We start from the raw sequence: 24740 nt of genomic DNA on the forward strand, positions 1-24740 counted from the left end.
TAAAACACAGAGATAGAGTCTCTGATGCATCGCTCACACTGAGCTTTAACCCACAAGAGGCATTTAACCAGCGCGCACACTGCGCTGCTGCTGACCTGCACACAAATCCCCTATCAAATGAATACACTCGGTGTAGCGCTGCAGTCTGTGTCAGCATGATATATTGTGGAATTTATTTAGATAGCTATAGCCAGTAAAACTCGGAGCACACATGCGCACGCGCGTGGGCGCACGCGCGCGCGCGCGCACACACACACACACACACACACACACACACACACACACACACACACACACACACACACAGAGAGATGGATATTTACATTTTGAAGCTTGGAAAAGGAATAAAAGGGCTAAGAGAGAGAGAGATTGAAGGGTTTTGCAGTTAGGGTGCAGTTATTGTCAGTTGTAATACATGATGGTGGCACCTTGGCCTACAGCAATGCATGTACTGTACAAATGAGAAAAATAGGGCACATTTTCAGAATCTCATGCCCTCTGTCTTGTTCCTTGCTTTTCACTCAGGAAGACGGTATCAAATTGCTATTTTGTGCTGGATGCAGCACAAGGCGTTGCATTGTGTTACAGAGCACCAGCGGCTGAGGAGGACAGACAGGGGTGAGGAGGGTGATGTGCCTCACAAGGCAAAGCACGCAAGTAATTGGGAATTTTTCATGATGAGCCATTTATTTTGGCAGTGACCTTTCATTTTTGTCACTCTTTACAAATGCCAAGAAGGCAAAGGCATATATATATATATATATATATATATATATATATATATATATATATATATATATACACGTCGTACATATTCTTTTCTATTTCTGGATGTCATTATTGGAAAGGAGGTTTGGCTCAGGAAGTGATGTGACGGGAATGGATATAACGTGCCCGGAAGCCACCATCTTTGGGCATTACGTGTTCACACAGAAGAGGAGAGATTAATTCACTTTCACTTTCAATTCAAGAGAATGTATGTGACTCATTCCTGTCAAACTTGCATGATTCACGTATTCTCTTGAATTGAAAGTGAATGAAGGAAATGAAGAAGTTATCTGGAAGTCAAAACAAAAGAGAAAAAATAGCATGTGGAAAAAAACAAGTGGAGCAGATACTGATTAGGTAGATAACAGAATGCTGTTATTTTAACATAGCCTATGGGGAGATACTTGAATAAATTCAGCTAGCAATGGTGTCACTTTTTTGTTAGTTAACCTGGCTAAGCTAACAGTTAAGCTATGATTGCTATGAAAGCAGGGCACCCAATTAGCACCAGTCACCACTCACCAACCAAATGCTGGTAAAATATAAATGTGCAATTGGCTGGCAGATTTACTTCACTCACCACCAGCCAAAAACAAACAAACATTGGTAATCTATTGAGTGGCTGGTAACATTTGAACATTCACTAGACATTTGGCAGTTGGACAAAAAAGTTAACTTTGCACCATGTATGAAAGCTATGAATAGGCTAATAAAATACGTCCTAGGAACTTGAGGAATCCTACTTATAATATTGATGTACTTTTCGTTGGTGTCAGGTTATTAATAAAATGATAGTGATGAGGTTGGAGGGGCCCCCGGTGAGTTTTTGCCTAGGGCCCCTACAGACTCTAGAATCGCCACTGCCTAGACATGGTAAACTACGAGCGATAGAATATATGACTGGACCGACCTTGTAATGACATATATATATATCTTCTTCTTACTATAAGAATCACAACAGTCCGTGTGAGTGAGTGAGCAGCATTTTATCCGGCCACAGCTATGCCATTCTATGTGCGATCGGGCTAAAACTTTCAGGGAGTATAAAGAGCACCTGTGCGGGTGACCTATAATAATAATAATAATAATAATGATTGGATTTATATAGCGCCTTTCCAAGGCTCAAAGCGCTTCACAGAATCATTATTCGTTCACACCATTCGTACCAGTGGTTCAGAAGCGTGGCAGCCACACATTGGCGCTCAACGGCCCCTCCGAACCACCATCATTCATGTCTACATTCATACCAATCATACCAATCATACGAGGCAAGGAGGGTTAAGTGTCTTGCCCAAGAACACAACGACAGCAGCTGGGAGGGAGCGGGGATCGAACCGCCAACCCTTGCGTCATTGGCCGACCCGCTCTACCTGAGCTAAAGCCACAACAGCTCTCCTCCCACCTTAAACACACTCCAGCTCTAAAGTGCTGCTTGCTCCCAGTGACTCAGAGGGAGCAGCACTTTTGCATCCTTTGTTGCTTGCTTTTCGTCAGTAGAGTTGATTGCATTGGCGTGCTGACAATTATCCCCCACCACCCTCAGCACTCTGAGGCTGCTGAAGTGTTCTACAGTGTTGCTTTGGAAACCAGGACAATTTGTTATTTTGTCTTACTTTACTCCTGTTTGCCATTTAGTTTTAGTAATGTCCTTGAATATGGTGGCAGGCAGTTTCTAAAATCGGTTAGAATTAGAAAGTTGCAACGATAGGACATAAAGGCTTGCAACATTAGACAATAACACAAGCGACGCGAGGAGTTGAGCAATCAGTTACTTTTATTTTCAACTAAACCACATTAGTTCATGCAAGTCTTGTCATTTCCCACAACAGGCTACAGAAACGGCATCAAACTAGCAATGGAGTATGAGGGATCAGTCACAACTTCAGGACTGAAAGTAAAGAAGAATGTGGAGGTAGCTCAAGATAGGTTATGCCAGGATGATAAGAGCATAATACAAGACTGAAACTTTGGCATGTATATGCTAACAAGAATATAACAATGTATATAGTATTGCCCACCCATTATAAGCATTATGGATAACAGGGATAAACACAGCTGCAACAATATTTCGCCTCAGCTTTAACATGAACTTTTTTGTGTGCATACTGCACATCCCCTGTGAGTTGATGAATAGCCAATCACCAATACTGGCTGTCCTGCTCACTTTGGGAGTGAAAATTCATTGATTGATTTAGTAGTGGTCAGGCAATCATATATCATAATAAAAATATAGAAACTCAACTTAACTAAAACAGATTAGCCAAGATGATTGTTTTTCAGTGTTTTTGTCATCCTTTTCACCAGGTGATATTTACCTGTTGGAAATTAACAATAAAGTCAGGAAGGACACCCGACTGGCACATTTATATTCCAGTGGCAGCAAATAAAGATGCCTGTTCGTAAAAAACTGTGCTGGAAAATGAAAAAAAGAAGAAGTAACCAAGTGAAATATTGCTTAAAAAAATCTATGAGTCAGAAAAATCACAGTGTTAGTCAATATTTTATCAACAGTGCAAAGTAGCCAAGTGAAAGAAGTTACTTACAGGAAGTATTAGGGCATCTATAGATAGCATTGATCTGAGTCAAAGAAGAGCAGGGTTTGGAAAAAATCAAGAGCACATCTCACTCACCAAATAGACCCTTTTCATGGGGGCCATTGTGTATCGAAAAGACAGGGTAAACACAGGTGCAAGCAAAACACTAATGAGGGTTTCCAACTTCCATGATTAGAAGTTGGAAACCCTCATTACTCTTTTGCTTGCACCTGTGTTTACCCTGCTTTTTCGACACAAAATGGTCCCCGTGAAAAGGGTCTATCAGCATTTAGTTTAAGTGTTCAAGTGAGAGAACAGTGAAGCAAATGGCAGACAATTGGCAATTTCACTGTTGTCTCAAAAGCATATTTTGTGAAACAGTGATTAATTAAACACCCCAGACAATCAAAACTGGATGCTGCCATCTTATCCCCCTCAATAAATACGATTTTGTTGTTTTTCGAGGCAGAGTTTGGCCACAATATGAAAGGCTTTTTGCCACATAGGCTATGGCATGGCTTAAGTCTAACCAGTGGATACAAGGCATTTGTGAATCAGAGCATACTAAACATAAAGTGAAACATAAATTGAACAACTTATAGAGGAAACTGCACTCTACTCTGCAGGGCCTGGAATGATCCCGATATGAAAATAAGAGAGGTAGGCAAATTCTCTCCACTGGCCAGAGGATACAGAAAAATTGATAAGAAAAATCTGTTAATGGAAAAAATGGGAATTAAATGTTTGTCAAACTGTTGCGTGTGGCCATGGACAGTCCATAAGGAACTCACATGGTATGTATTATTGTGGCACATTCATGTGTTTACATCCTGTGTGAATACTGCTGCTTAAATGATCTCCTCTGCTCCTCCTTACCTCAGGCTGAACACCTGCAGTCACTGAGCTGATTGCTGATGCAGCTCTGTCTGGAGGTATAAGCTGGCTTGCTGCTGGCACAGTTAGTTGCTACACCTGAATCCAGCCCAGCAGCACCTGCAGTTTGGTTCGATCCTTTTTGCCCATTTCTTTACTTTATTAGGTCCTGGCACAATAGGTGCCAGGCTTTATTGTTTTAGTTTAACCTGGTAAGTTCGGTAGTCATGTTTTCGTTCTTCGTTTTAGTTTAGTTTTCCTAAATTATTCTTGAACATTTTGACTTGTTAGTTTAAGGAGAGGGGCTGGCTTCGACGGCCCTATATGGGCCAGCCCAGACCCCTCTCCCTTTTGCTTATTTTGGCCGAACTGCCAGGTTACCTTGTTTTATGGTTTTGGGCTTCTTTTTCTTGCAGAATTTGGGAAAGGAAATAAAAAAAAACAATCATTTTGATCATTGTGTTGGCGTCCTTTTATGTTGTGTTCTCCACTTGAACCTTGTTTTATTTATGTATTGTGGAGGCCGTAACACAAACATGCTACACACATAGCCCATTTAAAAAAGTACAACATGCCTAAAATCAGCCACCCAACCAATAGACCCATTTCACGGGGGCCATTTTGTGCCGAAAAGGCAGGATAAACACAGGTGCAAGCAACACACTAATGAGGGTTTCCAAATTCCAATCATGGAAGTTGCATGGAAGTTGCATGAGTGTGTGTTGTGGCCGCATGTGTTGTAGTGTCCGTGTGACAAGACGGGCTTCCGTCTGAAATCGTTTTTTTTTTTTTTATAAATTATTTTCTTATAGATTTAATCACATGTCACTACTCAATTTTCTCTATTCAATCTGAATTACTTCCTCACAGGGCATTGTGGATAAAAATCTACTTTGATATAAACTAGTACAGTAATACACGACTCATCATGCATTATCATCTCCAGAACCTAAAATATTATACACACACATTGTATACCGTAATTATGGCAAAGCATATTTAAAGGCTTTTTGCATTGAGTTGATCCCAGTTAGGTCGTTAAGAGAGTGCGAGTGGAATAGCTTTGTCGTTAGTACAGAAAGAAAACCACACTGCAAAAATAAAAATAAACAAAAATCTCCATCTTAACAAGTCAATAAGTCTATTAATGAGTTCTAAAATAATAATTTCCTTCAAATAAGTGAAGAAATCTGCTAATACGGTTTGATAACATTAGGGTTGGGTACCGGTACCTTTACAACCGGTGTTACCGGACCGTTATGCAATGCAGATTTAGGTGCCTCATTTTGGTGCCATGCCCCGAGCTGCTGAGTGAAATATCTGCCCTCCGGTGCTCCGAAACCACCGCTGCACGCACCTTCACTAACATTATCGTTTGGAGTGTGCTGCTTCAAATCCTTAGCACATCTTCTCTTCTATGCACCGGTATCGGAAAAATAGGAAACAATACCCATCCCCACTTACCCAGGTAAATGGTAAAATGGACTGCATTTATATAGTGCTTTTATCCAAAGCGCTTTGCAATGTGCCTACATTCACCCATTCACACACAGAGGGCAGGGTGCTGGCACAGCCATCGGGAGCAATCTGGGGTTCAGTGTCTTGCCCAAGGACACTTCGACATCATCCCCGGAGGAGCCGGGGATCGAACCACCAACCTTCTGATTAGTGGACGACCTGCTCTACCTCCTGAGCCACAGCCGCCCCATTACTTCCGAAGCAAATAAAATTGCTTCAAGAATTTTGTGGGATCAAGTGTCATTTTCGTGATAGCAGAGATGTTCACAAGTCATTTTTTGCAAGTCCAAGTCAAGTCTCAAGTCTTTGAGCTAGAGTCCAAGTCAAGTCTCAAGTCTCTTATGGGTGAGCCATCCGGTCTATAGCTAAAACTAAGGAATTCAAAGCATGTACTGTATTATCCTAACTCCTTTATATATTAGCATACAGTATCAGCATTGATGAGTTGACATTATTATAGTAGACCTTTCCTTAAAGGATGGGTTTTCCGTGGGGAATATGAATATATATTAAATCTCACGGCCCTAAGGTTTTCGAATCCGTTGAAATTTTTGAAATTGGACATTCACTGCCATGCCTATCAAGCATCTATCACATTATTTCCATGTCGCTCTGACGCAAAACGCGTCAGAGCGACACCCCCCGCCTTGCGGAAGTCGTGCACCTATGAACTACAACTGTTGTTGGCCATGGTCCCGCCTCTAGAGGTCCTCCACGCCCCTTCAGAGGCCTTGACAAAAACAAAAAGGCAGCCATCTTTTTCAACCGCCTAGCCTGCTGTAGCTAATATTAGCTTCCCATAGTTCCTTGCAAAGAGACCATATCTCGGGAACGGAAGCACTAATAGACACGGGACTGGCGGCATTGGAAAGATCGTCAAATTTTACATCTAGTAGTAGGTGGGTTGAAGTAACAAAATCAACGCTGAGCAATGTACCTGTTTTTACACATTTTTACAGAAAATAGTTACAACATCAGATGCGCGTAACTCCTACGAAAATGCCTTAAAATGCATGAAAATTTTTTTATGAAGACATCTCCCGACATATATACTACCGTTTACATTTGGTGCAATTTGGAGGCAATTTTATTTTCGATTTATTTCTTCTTCTTTGTATCTTTTATTGTCGAAGCCTTCTTCTTCTTCTTCTTTGAGTTTTATGGCGGTTGGCAAACATATGTGCATTACCGCCACCTACTGGAGTTTGATATCAGCCAAATGCCTGAGGGGTGGGCATGAAAACGAAGGCCACGCGAGCCCAGTGCATTGTGGGAAATGTAGTATTTCGAGTCCCCGCACCCGCACCTCCCCCCACCACACACAGAGTGGATTTCGGTTGATATCTCTGTGAGTAAACCACCAATTTCAAAGATTTCAACGGATTCGAAAACCTTAGGGGGGTGAGATTTAATATATATTCATATTCCCCACGGAAAACCCATCCTTTAATAAAATAAACATTGTTCACAAGTCCCAAATCTCAAGTCCGAGTCAAGTCTCAAGTCTTTGAGGACGACTCTCAAGTCAAGTCTCAAGTCACTGTGTGTCCGACTTAAAGGGCTAGTTAAAAAAAATGTAAAGTCTAGCCTATTTGCTACTTACCAATGATTATGTTGATTGATTGAGTTATTTCTCAGCACAATCCATGCTGTTCCTCATAGTTAGTAGCTCTGGAAAGTTGGGCAAAAACAAATGCAAGGTCAATGGGGTCATGCTCCTGTATGTACAAGCTAAAGCTCACTGAAATTGACTTTGTGTGCACTGTGGATGACATTTTAGTGAGCCTCAGTCAGCTTGCACAGACAGGAGCGTGACCTAGGGCTGGGCGATAAAATGATAGCAATATATATTGCGATAGAGACGTCATCAATACACTTTTTTTTAAATCGATAGACGTTCGATAGCACGGCTGCATGAAAAAATGTCCCTTGTAATGGAGCGTGGTATGAGTGACACGAAAACAGCCAATCATTTAACAGACAGGTCAAACAAACCCCGAGCGTGCACCGGCCCCAGCTCATAAATCAATCATATCCCTTGACAATGGGCAGTGCTAGTGACGCACGTTTGGTTTCACCCGGGCACCACACACCACACGTGGATCAACAATAACACAGAAGAAAGAGAAAATAATGAGTGCGGGGGAGACGACGTGGAGGAAATTGTCAATACAAGGGATGCCGAAAGCAGAACACCGTTGTCTGTAAACGTTACAAAGAATTCGATGCGAGTGAGTTTCAATTCATGTTAAATTGACAATGTGTTAACATGTGTCCTGTAACGTTACGAGCCCGCAGTAGTTGTGCGACCGGGACATTAACGTTACACACCAATTTCACAAATGCGGACGTCTGCAACGTTACTTTGCAGAATGCGGGGCAGCTCATTCACTGAATCACCGTTAACGCTTGCCTTGAAAATAAGGTGGGTGAAAATAAAGTGGGTAAATGCATACCTTTTCTTCTCATGTTTTGTTATTAATAAAAATGGGTCATTAAACATTTTCAATAATTATCAATATTGACTGATATGAAATATTTCATATCAATATACTTATTAGATATATCGCCCATCCCTAGCGTAACCCCAATGACCTTGCATTTGTTTTTTCCCAACTTTCCAGAGCTACTAGGAGCAACAGTATGGATTGTGCTGAGAAATAACTCTACCAATCAACATCACCATTGGTAAGTAGCAAATAGGACCATCACTTTAAGTGCGACTTGAGTCCAAGTCGCAAGTCGAAGTCCCCATGTCTGCTTGATAGTACTGCAGTGATCTGCATTTCTTCTGACTAGTTTCAAGATGCTGACACTCATTTGTAGAAAATTCCAAATTTCAAATTGTAGAAAAAGGTGAAACTGCACTGGAAACAAGTGGAGTTGTCGCACCCCACTGGCAGAATGTTTCACGCATTTGCACGGACTCAATAGTAGACCAAATGATCGTTAAGATGGAGGTTGTCTTTGCAGTTCACCGACAATTCAACGCACTCTCTTCTCTTTCTTATCGGCTGTCTCCATGACGTCACCGAGGGTAAAGGACACAAACGCGATCTGTTCAAGTTCACTCTCCTTCCCGCACTCCATCAGGCAGGAAAACTCCTCCTTGTCCTGATTGTAGGCAAGATCCGAGTAGCCGCTGGGCCCGCTGTGGATGATCCTGGGGCGGTCCCACCCTGATGAGTGCAGCGGGGAGCGGTTTAAATACACGCCCAAGTCCCGTCTACTCCTCCTATTGGTCGGGTGTGTGAAGAGCAGCCAGGTTTGTGTGTCTGGGGACAGAAGCGACGTGCCGGCGCCTTTGCTTTCGTCTTCGTCGTTTGGTACAAACTCAGGAGCCGGGAAGCCGATGACGCTGCCTTGACAGCCGTAACGTGGCTCAATAAGCTCCGGCGCCATGCGGGGTTTGTCAAAATAAACGCCGCTGTTTTCACTCAGAGCCTCCCATCTTGACGATCCGTATCGCCCGGTGTTACGAGCGTTGCAGTAAAGGTGACTCCTACCCTCGTGGTCGATGATCTCGGCCATTTCACACTCGCACGACTTCCTCTGAAGCATCACGCCGATCTGCCACGTCTGGCCAAAGTCGTCGCTGTACACGGAGAGCGCCCGCGGGTGCACGGTGAACGGGACAGGGAAGGAGAAGCATTTGAAGGGGATGTAGTAGGCGTAGGCGGGGATGACCAGACGGCCGCTCTCCAGCTGCACACCGTGGCCCGGCCCCACAGCGAATGTGGCCCACCTGCGGATCGTCTTGCCGATCACGCTCTCGGTTAGGTCCTTGGCCTGACTCCAGCTGTGACCATCATCACCGCTGGTGACGTAGCACAGGCGGGCCTTGTTGCGGCCTGTGATGACCTGCCGGTGCTCGGGGGTGTTGCTCAGGATGCAGATGAAAAATAGGAAGAGAGTTTTGCTGTTTTTCTCATACACGGGACAGGGGTTCATGGTGCGGTGGTCTGGTAGAGACGCTGTGGACAGCTCCTGGCAAGACGACCACTGGAGAAACACAACAGGACGACAAGAAGCAACACTTTAGACGTTGAGAAATATATGCATTCAGTTAAATGGCTCTATATTCTGAGCACTGATATATAGTGTTTAGTCAGTAACATGGGCCTCCCACTTGCAAAAATGCTTTGCAGTAAACAGAAGAGAAGATTTTCAGGTTTCCCATCCTACTTTATCCAATCAGGAGAGAGAACTCCACAGACAGGACTGAGTCAACACAGTTCACATTCCAAAGTAGTCAAATACTCACACCCAAATGGTTGGTGTTCTGGACTGGCTCACCAACCCAAAGCGTCAGTATTTGACTACTTGGGACTGAGCACTGTGTTGACTCAATCCTTCCTCCAGAATCGCTTATAGCACCTTTAACATTAAAACAAATGCTGGTCTGCTGTGTTGGTAATGGGTGGAAATAATCACCTGAATAGATCCGTCATCTTGAAACGTCCCTCTTCTCATAACGAGGATTTTGGCATCGCTGTCACAAGGAGAGGACCTTTTCTCTGCAAAGGCGAGGAATGTGTGACTGTGCCTCAGGTAGATGAGAGCGGGAATTCGGTATGTTATCCCAGTTGGCTCCTTTTTAAACAAAGTTGTTTTGACTGGCTCCTCTCCACTCTCGCTTTTTGACGGCGTGTTTCCCATGGCGGATCAGAGTTCCTGCAGCAAAATGTACCACATGCATGCAAAGCTTTCAATTCACTACAGGTTGCAACAACAGCCCCTGTCTCTTTGAAGCACCGCAGTCAAACCTGACTGCATTGATAGCAGGACATTTAGCTGTGTGCAGTGCATGCATTGCGTCGTACCTCACACATTTGTCAATCTGGATCTTCGTGCGAACAGCATCTCACCACAATTTCACACTAATCCAGGCACCCGCGTTCATGGATCCTGATCCCGTGTTAATATAAAAAAGAGGGGATAATGAAGAAAAAGAGTGAAGTCGTGCTCACTTCCGTGTTCGCCTCAACATCCTTTCCACAGCTTCGGTTTTGACGAAGTAGCAACAAAGATTCAGCGGTTCAGGATCTTTCTTCACGAGTATCTTATTTGAATGGCCTAGCACAATATATGTGCTATGTCGACTGTATCTAAACGGTACTGATATCGTTCCGTTCGTCAAGAAGTGTCTTTAGTTTTAAACTAGTCAAAAACAACATTGCTCCGCAGTTGCTCCAATTCCGCACATGCGCAGTGTGGCCATTTCTGATTTAGCGGTTTAGCTAGCCACAGACAGAGGTCAACCCTTCGTCTTGGTGATTTCCTTTATTATATAATAAAAGCAGTTATCAAATTGTCAAATATGAATCACTGCTGTAAATGAAATAAAATCCATCGATTTTTGTCATATCTTCAGAGCTTCAGTCCCTGTATTTAGTATGAAAGTAATCAGTAATGTATTCCATTACCATTTATTACCATCTTGTAATATAAATATCTTTGACTCGCTCGCCGGTTTCTGTCTCTTCCGTAGTCGGCTGAAAAAGCAAAGACCCAAACGACTCGCCGTCGCCCCCAGCTGGACGGGATGAATAGCTCTCGCCTTACACGTTGCTAGGATACTGAGCAAGTGTTGCTCAAGATCAAATGCCGTAGCAGCACTTAGCTAGTGTTGCTAATTTGTGAGGGAAATGTTATTGGGAAGTTGTTGGAAGTTATAGGAAAGTCCTCAGAATGGCCGCATTTAACGTTAACTGATGTGCCAGCTGGGCTGCCATTACTCAGGCCAGCGGGATGGCCACAGCGCTGTATAAATTTGATGTTGGAGAGTGCTATGCTTCCAAATGTTTCCCCGCCAGGACATTGCTCTGTCGCAGAAAAGACGGTAGGTTAATAAAAAGTTAAGGTAAATGATCTAAGTCAGTTATTTTCAGTTAGGCTATTTGGATAGCCTAAGTAACCTATCCAGACCAAAATTACATCAGGATCAAAATTATAGCAGTCTAATCTTTTAATCAGAATGATACTACACCAATGTCTCAGAGAACACATCTGTCTATATGCAAATGAGCTGAGGCAGAACATATTTCTGGGCACATTTTTGCACGTGTTAGGCTACTTTACAAAATGATTGTGCTGCTAATACTTAGCTAATAATATGCATTTACAAATATGCAGATCCAGTGATGCACATATGGGTGACCAGATGTGCACTTTGTGTGGGACTGCACATTTTCATGCCTTTTCCCATGTCCCACATATTGAGATGATGTCCCACATTTTGATTGGCTCTAGTTTTCAAAAGCCAAACCAGAGAGAGAGAGAGAGAGAGACACTATTTTTTAAGAAAAGAAAAATGTTTGTCTTGTTCCAGCTCTGTGATGTCTTTAGTCTTCTATGACAGACTATCATTTTTCACCATTTGGTGACATTTTATAGACCAAACGATTCATCGATTAGTATAAAATAATCAACAGATTAATTGATAATGAAAATAATCGTTAGTTGCAGCCCTACCAGCATTGGTAACTTGTCACACATTGTCCCACACAAACATACTCAATGTCCCATATTTGGTTTGCTGGGATCTGGTCACCCTATGCACATTTGCTGGACCCTGTTTATGCTCTTGCTCTGAACTGTAGCTACGTTTGTAAGTCTGTAAACTGAAGACATACTATATGCAAACATTATTGTATTTTATTGTATTTCTAGGAGCTGGTCATTGGCTTGTAGCTCACAGGAAGACAGTAGAACAGAAATACAGGAAGGTGCACACAAGAAAGAAAGAGAATCATCTTCATTCCAAATCAAATGAGTCTGAGAGCAAAACGGCAGACACACTTGCTGTAAATACATTAGATGGGCCCTTCCTGGTAAGCCACTCATTTGAAATCTACTACGGTATGTGAAAAGTCATTGTCTTACACAATTTACCTTTTTCCATTTCACCTTTTAGCTCCAGCTACATTGTGTCGATAAGCCATCTGAGTTATCTTCTGTTGACATCAGTGAGCACAGACTGAATGCTGTAAGAATCACTCACTTTTCAGATTTTATTCAGTGTTAAAATCATTCAAGCATTGAAATAATGTGCAGAAAACACGTAATAAACATTGTCTTCCTAACTGTGTACAGGTCAAGCCAGAAGACCTAAGAGAGTTTGACAGTGTAGTTTGCATCAATGCATCTGTTAACTCCCTGACCTTAGGTGATGTATACAAATTGAACCTAAATGAGTGTCTTCTGGAGTAGTCAAGCCTTTTTCTGACAAGAATTTCAATGTCTGTTTTTTCCCCCTATAGGGTGTTTCAGTGGTTTTTGCTCATTAAGAGAGCTTGATCTGTCTTTGAACGGGCTTTGCAACATGACTTTTGACACTGCGAACTTCCCTCACCTCGAGGTAAGATGACTCTCTGTAGTTAGCTATATTTACAGTCTCATTACTGTGGCAATACTGTATCACTGGATTACTAACACGTCACAGCAATAATAGCCTATGGACATATGGATCTGACTTGACCTTGACTTTTCAATGCTTACATTAACTTGTGTAGAAATGTTTCTCTTTTCAGATATGATTTGAGCTTATCTTCTTCAGACTGCTGCAGCTCCCTCTGTTCCTGCCTCAGTCTCTCTCACCTTTCCAGCTCATTCAGTAGCAGCTTTAAGTGGAGTCAAATGAAGACACTCGTTCCCAATATAATTGTCTCTCCACTGGTTACTAGTTAGATATAGAATAGATTTTTACATATGAATCACATTTACAGCACAGATAGATCTGCTCTCTAGCTACATTGCAGACCTCCTAGTTCATATAAATTGGAGCTACAAGTACAGCAGTCAACCTTATGTTTTAACAAATACTCAAACACTTTGGACTGCTATTTCTCCCACAAACTTAATGAAATCTTCATGAAAATGAACACACACACACACACACACACACACACACACAGCATATTTCAACTGCCTCATGGCTATTCCAGAGAATATTCCTAAATGAAAACATTTGGCCAAAGTACACAGGAAGTTGACAAACTTAAATAATTAATGCTAGAGTGATCAAACTTGACACATATTTGTGAAGATCACATGCTGGTCATGCTGTGTAATATTGTTGTGAGGGCAAATTGGCAATTTTGCAAATTATGATATCTTAGGCATCTGTGTGTGTTTGGGCCATGGCCAAATATGGCTGTTTCTTCTTCATCTTCTTTTTGTTATCCTATAATAAGAATGCAAAGTGTCTATGTGTGAGTCAGCCAGTGAGTGTGTGAGTGAGCAGAAATTGTGTTCGGCGACAGCTATGCCTTTTTACGTGCAATCGCACTGACTCTTTCAGGAAGTGTAAAGAGCACCCCTACGGGTGACCTAGCGGAGCCGGATTTTTGAATTAGATAATTAGGGCTAAAAAAGTGTTTTTTATTAGTGGCCGAAAGGAGTGAACACAGGTTCAGCACCATGGAGAGCTCCAGAGTGGAGGAGCGCACCTTTTGGAATCAACTAGGGAAGTGGACTATGAAAACCCTCTGGGGAGAGCGAGGAGAGGCTGCATGCCTACTCTGCGAGTGAGGCCTGCCCAGATTAATGGCAGAACTTGTGATGCTGTGCAATGGCTGCGCAGCCCGATACACTGCATGGGTATTCAGCTAGTAATTGTAACGTGTATCAAAGATATGTTTCATTCCTCAGGTTTTGGATTTGTCCTACAACAAATTGTCTGCTGATGATATTGTTTCCATTGGTCAACTTTCATGTCTGAAAGTCCTTCATCTGTCTGGGAATGGTCTTCATCATCTTCCTCCTAACCTGGGCTCCTCAGACCTGGACCTCACACAGCTGTTAGTAGCTTGTAAAAAAAAAAAATTTTTCACTGATATTCTTATCTTTTAAAAGTGTCTGCTCATTTGTTCTGGACAAAAATGCATGGGGAAAAATGCCTTTTTTTTGTTCATTACTTTCCAAATTGAGCTGCAGCTTATGTAGGACTAATAGATTGGTTGTAGATTCCCACCCCAAGCACTGATCTCTGCTTTTTGTATTGGCTGCTTTGTCAGTGAGTGAGCGGCAATAAGTCCCTTTCCATATCCAAATGATTACAAACAATGTGTCATGGAGAAGTTGGTTGGATGAAATGGATCAACTATCCATTTCATCCTGTTTTCCAGACCAAAATGCAAATACTAAAGACTTCTCCAGCTATGACAGCTATCCAGGACCTGCATTTTTAACTTCTTATTTCAAAACAGTGGGTATTTGTCCTTATAGGTACTGTGGTAAATAGAATTTTATGTCACAAAGCTATAATTTGACATTTTTGAGAAATCTTCATGATTAACATTACATTTGCATGCTCATAACAGTGCTCCTGACATATTATGTCCAGTTTAATTGATTATTCAATCAAATCTTCTAAAAAAGACACTTAACCAGGTGAGGTTGTGAGCAGTCTATCATTATAATTCCATCACAGCTTGTCCAACTATTTTTATTTTTATTTTAGTAGTATTCAGCATTTTAAACTGTTTTCAAATTTACCAAGAGGGGGAGCCACAAATTCTAAAATAGAATATTCCTAAATTTGGTACAGCAAATGTTGATGGACATTTACACCTGCTCTGGGGCTGAATGTGCTCATCAGTTATGAATGTTTACTTTATCAAGTTTAGTTCTTTTGTGAAATGCATTCAGTGTGTATCACTTGTACACTGCATTTGTACTGGCTTTATGGTGCTGGTGAACTGTATTGTTTTTCCACAGGCCAACTACAGAAGAAGATATTCAGTTTAGGGCTCTTGAAGTCCTGATGCTTGATGACAACAAGCTGTCATCTGGAGTCTTCAGCAGCCTGGCCAACCTGAGAAGGTTATGATCATCATCATCATCATCATCATGTTTAGCATATATTTGATATACATAAAGCATAGTATTTTAAATAATGTATTATGCTATTTAGTGTAGTGATTCTTTGTGGTTCCAAGGCACGCTTCAGTAAGGTCATGAAGAAGAAAAAAGGCACTCTTTCACTGACACATTTGGGCTGAGCGCCTCATCTGTCATCTGTAGCTGAGGCAGTTCTGGCTACAGTATAGTGGAGTGATCAATCAATCGTGATTGGCAACAAGTGTGAGCAGAGTTCATCACAAAGGAAAACCAGATCATTGGGAAAAGAATAAACTGCTTGAACTCAACTGACAAGCATCAAAGAAAGGAATAATACTTGTTGGTAGAGCCCTTGTCAGAGCCCTGTCCAGTGAACAGCTTCTAACTATTTGACTCCTTTTCCAACTCAGGCAGTTGGTTCAGTTTTGAAATGGTGAAGATACTGTGTGTAGCATCTTTACTATTTCAACTTTGGATTGACTAGAAAGCTTACAGTACAGTATATATTAATGATTCATAATGTACAAATTATGACTTTAATGACATAGACAGTTCAACAGAGCATGTCTGATGTGGTCAATTACAGTAGCATGCAGATATAAAACAGGAGCACAGCTGCATGAGGAGATAGCATAGACCTGGAGAATGGCCGTCAGTCTCAGACTGTATGGACGAGCGCTTCACTGGGCTTGAATTAATGCTCATAAAACACAAGTAGACAGTCTACATGGCCCTAACAGTCTACATGGCCCTGCCAAATTCAGCTAAAGACTTTACCAGTGCACTGCTGCTGAATGCATGTCTAATAGTGACATTGAGATGCCTCTGACTGAATAAAAATGTGTCTCCTTAATCTTAAATATTATAGGATTTTGTCAAACTTTTATTTAGATGAAGAAGATGAGGGTACAACTGTATTTAGAGCCACAACAGCTGAAAATGCTAATTATCTGTGTTTTTCATTGTCAAATATAGGCTGCAATATTTAAACCTGCAAGGGAACCGTATCTCTGAAATACCATATTTGCAGCTGAGAGGCTGTTTGAACCTCCTGCAGACTAACAAACAGCACAATGAAGCCCAGGGACTTGGTAAATACCCAGCCTGCCTTTCTGGAACTGGCAAAAAAGAAGCTACTGAATAGATGGACTTTGATAGTATTCTTAATAACTTGACATCTACTTGATATAATTACTTGAACTTCCATCGCATTTCAGCAACATTACTTTGATTTACTCATTTTCAACTTAAATCCAGACTCAAATCCTACTGATGAGAATTTCAAGAGAATCTCAGAGGTAAATGTATATTACGTTTCACCAATATTAGCAGTTAATTTGTTTCACCGTTGTGTTTGCATATGATGTTAAAACTCTTGAACTGTTTTAGCCTGGCTCAGCACAATCCCTCAGTCACATCTTTGACATGGAAAACTGGGAGGAATATTATGAAAGGTCCAGTTTGCCACTACCAGAGCTTCAGTTCCTCAACCTAGCTGACAATAAGGTGTGTTTTATTTTGTGTACAAATAGATTCAACACTGTCCTTTTTGAAGAATGACCTGATGTGTCTCATCTCATCTCTGCTTGTTACCAGATTGCAGAGGAAGAGGCTCTGTTGGCTGCAGCTCTCTTCCCCATGCTTAGTGAACTCATGGTTCACTCCAACCCTCTGACCACACAGAGAAGTGGTGAGCCTCCTCTCTTTGCTTATGAAAGGCAATGGGACCATTTTATTCTGTACTTCATTTTTTGTATGCTGGAGTATGCTGTTATCTCAATGCAGGAGACCCTCCTTTACTGACCTCTTGCCTTCAAGAAAGACTGGGTATAACAATAAAGCGTAAGAAGACACCGGAAGTTGTAAAGCCCCCAGGGAGAGTGTCCATGGATCCAAAATGGAAGGTTTGGATGTTTTCTACTACTTATTGAGTGATATTTTCTACTTATTAACATCCTTATCTTACTTAAAATATATATAATATTGCTGTCATGTAAAAACCTTGTATCTCCAAAATGACAGCTTTTCAGATTTGTGCTCCTCCAATTTAAGTGAAAACATGAATGAGTTGTGAGTTATAATGTTTTCACCAAACAAATTATTCAATCAGTATATATATCTTCTCATAAAGTTCAGTAGTACGGCTTGACGAGTTAACTGATTCACCAGTTTGTTGTTGTTGCTTTTGTTGTTGTAGGTGGATGAACGATTCCCAAATGTGCCAAAGAAGCCACCATTAATGGAAGCACCTCTTGGATCTCTCTTCAGAAACCATGGTTCTCTAGAGGAGAAACAACATGACTATCTCTGTGAGAATCCTCCGCCGGCCTGTTCTTCACAAACTGAGGTTGAGAGCGAGGACGAGGAGACAATCATGAGAACCAATGAAACCAATCACAACGCAGAGTCTTTCTTTGTAACGCAAGTATGTACAGAACATCTGGGATTTAAGTAATTAAGATGATCAGAATAACTCCAAGTTGTGTTAAAAATATGAAAGGATGTATAAAAGTATGCGCAAAGATATTCACATCTCAGAATAGGGCTAGAACCAAGTAGAAAGCTGTGAAGGATTAATGTTAGGGATTGAAAATAGAAGATGGAGAAGCTATTTGTTTCCAGTGATAATAAAAGAAACCAGTTTGTCAATAATACTCTTAAAAACATACAGTTACAATGAGTTCAGTTGTGATATTCAGACATTTTAAATAGTTTTGAATGATAGTTGTCCCTCTAGTGATTCATGGTCACGGGTGTGTTATTACTAGGCAACAGACGTTCCTGATTATGAGTCCGACCCGCCCTCTGATGAGGAAGAAAAGGGCAAGAACATGGAGAGGAGCAAGGAGGAACAATTCAAATGCTACAAAATGTTGATGGATGCAAAACCAAATCCTGATGTGTCAGAGCCCACGGGTGAGGAACACAGTAAAGGCCTTAGAGTGAGATATTTTGCACATTTTCTCAGAGACCTATAAATATGTTATATGGAAGAGGAATATTTATGCTTCCCCCCCCCCCCCCTCCGACAGGAATTCAAACAACTGTTCGAATGTTGGAACACACACTGAAGAATCTTATTGTTTATAGAGACTCCAAACCAAAACTTGACAGCCTCCAGACACCATACAGAGAAAAAGAGAAGAGGGTTTGTTGTTTTGTTATTGTCATTCAGATTCAGTCCATATTACTGTCAAGTTATAATCCATCTATAAACAATTGTGCTTAAAGGGCAACTTGCTTGATTTGACCACACCAGCTTTGTATCGTTACAAAATCAAATGAACAGTCTTTAACGTCCCTCCATCTTGCCTGCACCAAGATATCCCCGTTCATTCACAGTACTTCTTGTACAGTGCAGTAAGTAAGCTACTGCAAATGAAGGTAGGAGAGCAATAATGATAGTGATAATGATAGTAATAGTGATAGTGTCATGGTCCTGCTTGTGTACGTTTTGGTACTTTGGCTGTCAATCAGAAAGAGGCGTTAGTTGAGGAAGTGATGTAATGAAAGTGTCCTTATAGAGGCTTCCGTAGCAGTGTTATTCCTTCCCTATTCATGTTGGTGCATACAGAAGACTGGGCGGCCATTTGCGACATGCAGTGTCATTCTTAATTTGTTATAATGTAACATTACATGTTTGTAGGCATCCGTTATTTTCGTGTACTGTTAATGTCTTGTGCGTCTAACCATAATATATACAGTCAATGGTTTAACCCAGAGCCGTGTAAGAAGAGTTGCGACATCTCCATTCACTCCAATGGACCAGTTTTTTTACTCTCAAGAGTTCCAGGAAGCAAGGTCCTGGATTAGGCAGCACTGTCGAGTTGCAGCAAAATGGACAGTTTGTGTTGTACTTTGATTTTTTTTTCTTGAATCAAATTGTACATTATCAGCTTTATTTTAGCATGCAAAAGTAGCGCGAGACCCATTCCTGGCTGTTCAATGGCTAATGAGTCTCGCATTTTGGTCCTCCGCTGATGCCACTCTGTCTCTAGAGGACACTAGTTTAACCTAATCGACCGAGGGATCGTTTAGGACGGCCCCTCGAACACAACAAGCACGGGCTGATGTCAAGGCGCAGATGTCTCGCCTGAGCTACTCAAGTCAGCTAAGCAGATGAGCTACCACCTCTATTTGATGAAGACATGCTTTCAGTTGTTTACTAGAAATCCCTGGACAAACGAAGCCTGATGTAAATGTTACTGTTAAGTCTAGAAACACTGGCCGTGACAGTAGTGATAGTGACAGTAATAGCGACACCAAAACTGCTCCAAATGACATCATTATGACATCATTTGGACCAGAAGGTTCTGTGAATGAACAGGGAGCTCTTAGTCCAGGTAAGATGGAGGGAAATTAAACATTGCTCATTTGCATATTTCTATAATGACACAATGCTGGTTGAAATGTCACATATATTGCCACTTCTAAGATCATCAATGATTTTTCTTTGGTACACAGATAAAAAATCTTCCACCCCTGAAATCAATAAAGCAGCGAGATGAAAAGGTTGAGGAAATGCTGAAGGAAATTAAAGAGAGCAAAACATTAAGAGGAATCACCTTAAGTATGCACATAATTTTTGATACAATGTGAGCTGACTTTACCATACTTGACCTTACTTCTTTTAACTTTGACTTCCTTTGTTTACAGGCAGTGTGCTACACAACACAGGTGTTAACAAGCAAGAGCGTGAAGAAGCTCTGTCGCTGCTGAAGGATATGAAGCTAAAGTACAAGGTGGTCCACATGAAGACAGTCGAACAAGCAGCCTGCATTGAGTCTGAATTGAACACCAACCAGAAATAGAAACAGAGCTCAATCTCCACCTGAGCAGCTTCTCAGTCATGTATCAAAGTCTACACTCAGATAGTTATTTAGCAAAATTGTGCTATCCTTCTTGCATTGTAGAAAATCTTCTTCACTAGACTGAAATGAACATTGAAAACCAATCAGGTCTCAAAAATCAAAGTATGTAACCTACTTGTGAATGAATATTGCTCATTGTGGGGTGTGTGTGTGTGTGTGTGTGTGTGTGTGTGTGTGTGTGTGTGTGTGTGTGTGTGTGTGTGTGTGTGTATGTGTGTGAGAGGGAGAGAGTGTGTGATGCTTTCCCTTGAGAACACTGCACCTTTTTTTTATGACAACACATGTGATAGTCACAACTCTACAAGACTATACTGAACTCATCTGAGACATCCAACATCATAAAACAAGACTGCAAGCCTAGTTGAGCCGGACCTGGATACCGCGGGGGGTTTCCAGAAGGATATAGAGCCAGACAGTACACAATACCACACAGACAGACACACAGTAATGATTACTTTGTAAATGTAATCTGGGCTGATTATTAAATACATAATGTAATTATGAAAACTGGTGAGTTACAGTTGCAGAAAATTAAACCTAAGATACACATTGGTTGGTTATTCATAAAACTTTTCACATTTCCAAAGCTTTCTCAGGCGTAACAAAGCTTTCTAGTCTGTAATCTCACAATAAACGGTTTCATTATTTCCATTACTTTGTTTCTGTTGATGCCTTGTTCATTCCCTCTCGTTGATTTCACGGTCTTCGCCTCCATATGATTTCAATTATGTTCCTTCGGACCAGCTTGCAGATGTGGAATGCCTTTTCAGCCTGGGTAGAATAAATCAATAGGTACATGTATTTTGAAGATATATCAAGGCCCAGGATTCCACATTATTACATTCATGGAGGCCTTGTGAAGATATGTTATATTTCCTGAATGCATAAAATATTAAATCAGCTATTGGTTTAATATTTAATGCATTAATGATTTTTACTGTGATTATGTCTGTCCTCTAAGTATATACTCACTACAAAAACATGTTTGTGGAGTAAATTCACATTTTTAACTAAGACTAGTATAAAATAGGTCACAGAAAAACTGCTTCATTTGATGGTGAGTGAAAATCTTATTGGATGTAAAGCTGCTTGCACAGGAGATGTATGATTGTTTTATTAATTCATTAGATTCATTCATTCAATCAATTATAAATTAATGTTTGAGATATAGTATGAGTTTAGTCTGGGTTTTGTAGCCTATAGCACATTATATTAACTTTAATCACTAACAGAAAATTCTAATTTGTAAAAGAAGTGAACGTTTTCACTTACTTGAGCCAAATTGGCTCACTTAGCATGTTTTTGTCCCAACATTTTACATGAACAATCTGAGCCTGTGTCCACCATGGATGTATTATAATAACGGTGTCCACTCCATTGCATAAACAAGCTGGTTTAGTGCAGTAGGGGCATGTGGGTAAAGCGGTTGCCAACTAAAGCATCTTGGTAAATACTGCACTAAATTCAAATATTTCTGCTCACATTACTTATTTATACTGTACATTAAAAAATTAAAATAGGGTCTAGGTTGAAAAATATAACTTCTCCTTTAACATGTTAATTTTATTATTTATTATACACATTTTGAAAAATGTTGAAAAGCCATTACTCAATTTCTGATCTGAACTAACTGATCTACTTATTTGATTGTCTTAGATTGTCTAATATCGATTAACTGGTTAAATCACTGAATAAAGCAAAGGCAGCTGAAATCAACAACGCTAGCTGTCGCACACACATTTTAATAATCTGATATAATTAACTCTAATGGACGTCCCATTAGATTCCTCAACAGGGCAAATGACCCAACAGGCAGTGGTGGAAATGGCCAGGTTTTACTGTCGGAACCCTGGCAGGGTGGGGCCCCCAGATGTGCTCCAGAACTCCCTGCCCCAGGAGGCATAGGGTATTATATAGGGTAGTTTATTAAGACTCAAACTTATATTTAACTTTACTGGTGACTGCAGTTTTTCAGTCATGTTGTTGCATGTTACATCAGTTTCCTGCAAGAGATCTCATGATAAAACATCTTTGTCTTGTCAGTTATCATTTTATGAAACTCCAAAACGCTGCCACAGAGTAGACTTAAAACTTGATGGAGCATCCTCAGTTTCAGCAAGTTATTTCAATTACATTTCTTGCCTTGCAGTCAATGGGGAATTGAATGGAATATTTGACAGTGTAACCATACTCTTTTTTTTTTTCTTTTTTTTTTCAGATGAACAATATTACGGGTATCTTTAGCTTAAGAATTAAGATTTAAACAAATTAATTCAAAAATGTGCCCCTCCTGTTCTGCCCCTATTTAATGTTTGTTTATAATGCTAAACAACTTCAAGGCATTGACAGTTAACCTACTTACTGCTTTTTTACTGCTTTTTCAGTTCATGGTCTGCTTATGCTCCTGTAACAACAAACTCTTAATAAATACTTCATTTTCTTTCTTTCTTTCTTCCCCCCCCGATTGTTTATCCCATTTTTATCCCCCTTAGTGCTAATTTACTTTTATTTATCCTGGTTGTTACTCCACCCTCTGCCGATCTTGGGAGAGCCGAAACTGGCTCCATGCTTCCTCCGAGACATGGGCAGTTAGCCAGCCGCTTCTTTTCACCTGACAGCGGAAGCTTCACCGGTAGGACATAGCACGTGGGAGGTTCACGCTATTCCAACCGGTTAGCCTCCCTCCGAACAGGCGCCCTTAACGACCAGAGGAGGAACCACATTAGCAACCAGGATATTGCATGTTTTGGTGAAGGGGGTTCCTATTATGAAGGAAACCCCCAGGAGGCACGGGGAGAATATGCAAACTCCACACAGAAAAGCCCTTTTGACGACCCCACCCGGGCGGTGGGCACCCGAGGACATGCGGACGGGCACGCATTCCTTCAGTGTTCACAGCGTCCCAGGTGAGAATCGAACCCAGGACCTTCGAGCTGTGAGGCGACTTATGTTACAGCCTGCAAGAGTGACATCAAGTAACTTTTGCCTTTGGTAATTGTTTTATTATTTACACATGTTTCAAAAGGGTAAATAATTCACTTTGTTCCTCCAAACAGCATGATTTTCATTGTCATAACATATCACGTTGATTTATAAACTGGATCTCAGAAGATAGCCAGAGATACATCCTCTATATAACTTCTCCTACCTTTAAACTAAGCGTTCCTTCCTCATAGTGTCACTTTACAGATCACAGCATGAAACATGCAGTAAGAATTTTGTGGAACTGATGCTCAGAATGTTGTTTTGAGGACAGATCCCCCCCCTTTTTTTCCCTTATTTTTTACAAAATATGTCTCATTTCAAACAATAATCTGTACAAGTAAATCAACTTTGATTCATATTCAGTAAATCATCACAGTATTAAAGCAAACATGCCATATTCAGTGAGAAACAGCATCATTAACAACAGCTTTGTTACCCTTTTTTTAGTTAAAGGCCGGGTTTACCGTGGGGAACATGAATATATATTAATTCTTAAAAAATCTTAAATTTCGAATCCGTTGAAATTTTTGAAATTGCTTGTTCACAGCCAGAGAAAAAAAAAAATGAAAAAAAAAAAAAAAAAAAAAAAAAAATGGGCCAGGTGACGCGTTTCGACGCGAAACGCGTCACCTGGCCCAATTTTTTTTTTTTTTTTTTTTTTTTTTTTTTTCATTTTTTTTTTTATCTGGCTGTGAACAAGCAATTTCAAAAATTTCAACGGATTCGAAATTTAAGATTTTTTAAGAATTAATATATATTCATGTTCCCCACGGTAAACCCGGCCTTTAAGGAGTTAAACGTATTGTTTTTTTAAAGGTCCTATCTATCTAACCCTAACCCTAACTATTACTGACACCGGTGGCCGTTAGAGTAACTGCAGGTTTAGGGTCTGGGGGAGGTTCGGTTTAGGCGTGAGAGGTTAGGTTTAGGCGTGGGCGTGGGAGAGGTTAGGTTTAGGGTTAGGGTCTGGGGGAGGTTCGGTTTAGGTGTGGGGGGTGGGAGAGGTTAGGTTTAGACGTGGGCCGCTGGGAGAGGTTAGCTCCAGCCGGTCCACGCTGCCTTGCTCAGCTGGTTTCTGACCAGGTGGTAAATCCATTAGCAAGCAGTTAACTTTTTTTGGCCAAACAACAACATTACAACCAACAAGGTCCCTCCATGAACCGAAAATACAGCCCCGACTCTAGTTCCCCCCCGATGTCGGTCACATTGCTGCTGTCTGGCCAGACGGGCTTCACTAGATAAATAATTATTTCTTTTTGTGTGGGCTTTTTGCTGGAGTCTGTGTTGTTGTTTGTTTTTGCTGGCAGCTAGCCACAAACGTAACAGTAGCCACTTCCTGTTAGCCATC

At 41.0% G+C, this 24740-nt stretch overlaps 2 protein-coding genes across 2 annotated transcripts; one reads left to right on the forward strand and one right to left on the reverse strand.

The window, feature by feature from the left end:
- Positions 1-8465: 8465 nt before the first annotated feature.
- LOC310778654 (sialidase-3-like) lies at positions 8466-10352 on the reverse strand (the record flags this gene model as incomplete). Its single annotated transcript, XM_083639139.1, has 2 exons — positions 8466-9695; positions 10128-10352. 2 exons carry the CDS (start codon positions 10350-10352, stop codon positions 8679-8681), a joined length of 1242 nt encoding a protein of 413 aa, XP_083495265.1. The 3' UTR covers positions 8466-8678.
- Positions 10353-11444: 1092 nt separating this feature from the next.
- Positions 11445-20347, forward strand: xrra1 (X-ray radiation resistance associated 1; the record flags this gene model as incomplete). The annotated part of the gene is made up of 13 exons (XM_083631971.1): positions 11445-11535; positions 12956-13053; positions 14346-14494; positions 15414-15518; positions 16512-16627; positions 16936-17042; positions 17133-17226; positions 17322-17440; positions 17734-17961; positions 18305-18452; positions 18569-18684; positions 20001-20106; positions 20193-20347. The coding sequence occupies 13 exons, from the start codon at positions 11445-11447 to the stop codon at positions 20345-20347; spliced, it is 1632 nt and encodes a 543-aa protein (XP_083488097.1).
- Between the last annotated feature and the right edge of the window lie 4393 nt (positions 20348-24740).

The sequence above is a fragment of the Poromitra crassiceps genome (assembly GCF_964638095.1).
Source record: "Poromitra crassiceps genome assembly, chromosome: 1".
In the NCBI taxonomy this organism is placed as follows: Eukaryota; Metazoa; Chordata; class Actinopteri; order Beryciformes; family Melamphaidae; genus Poromitra; species Poromitra crassiceps.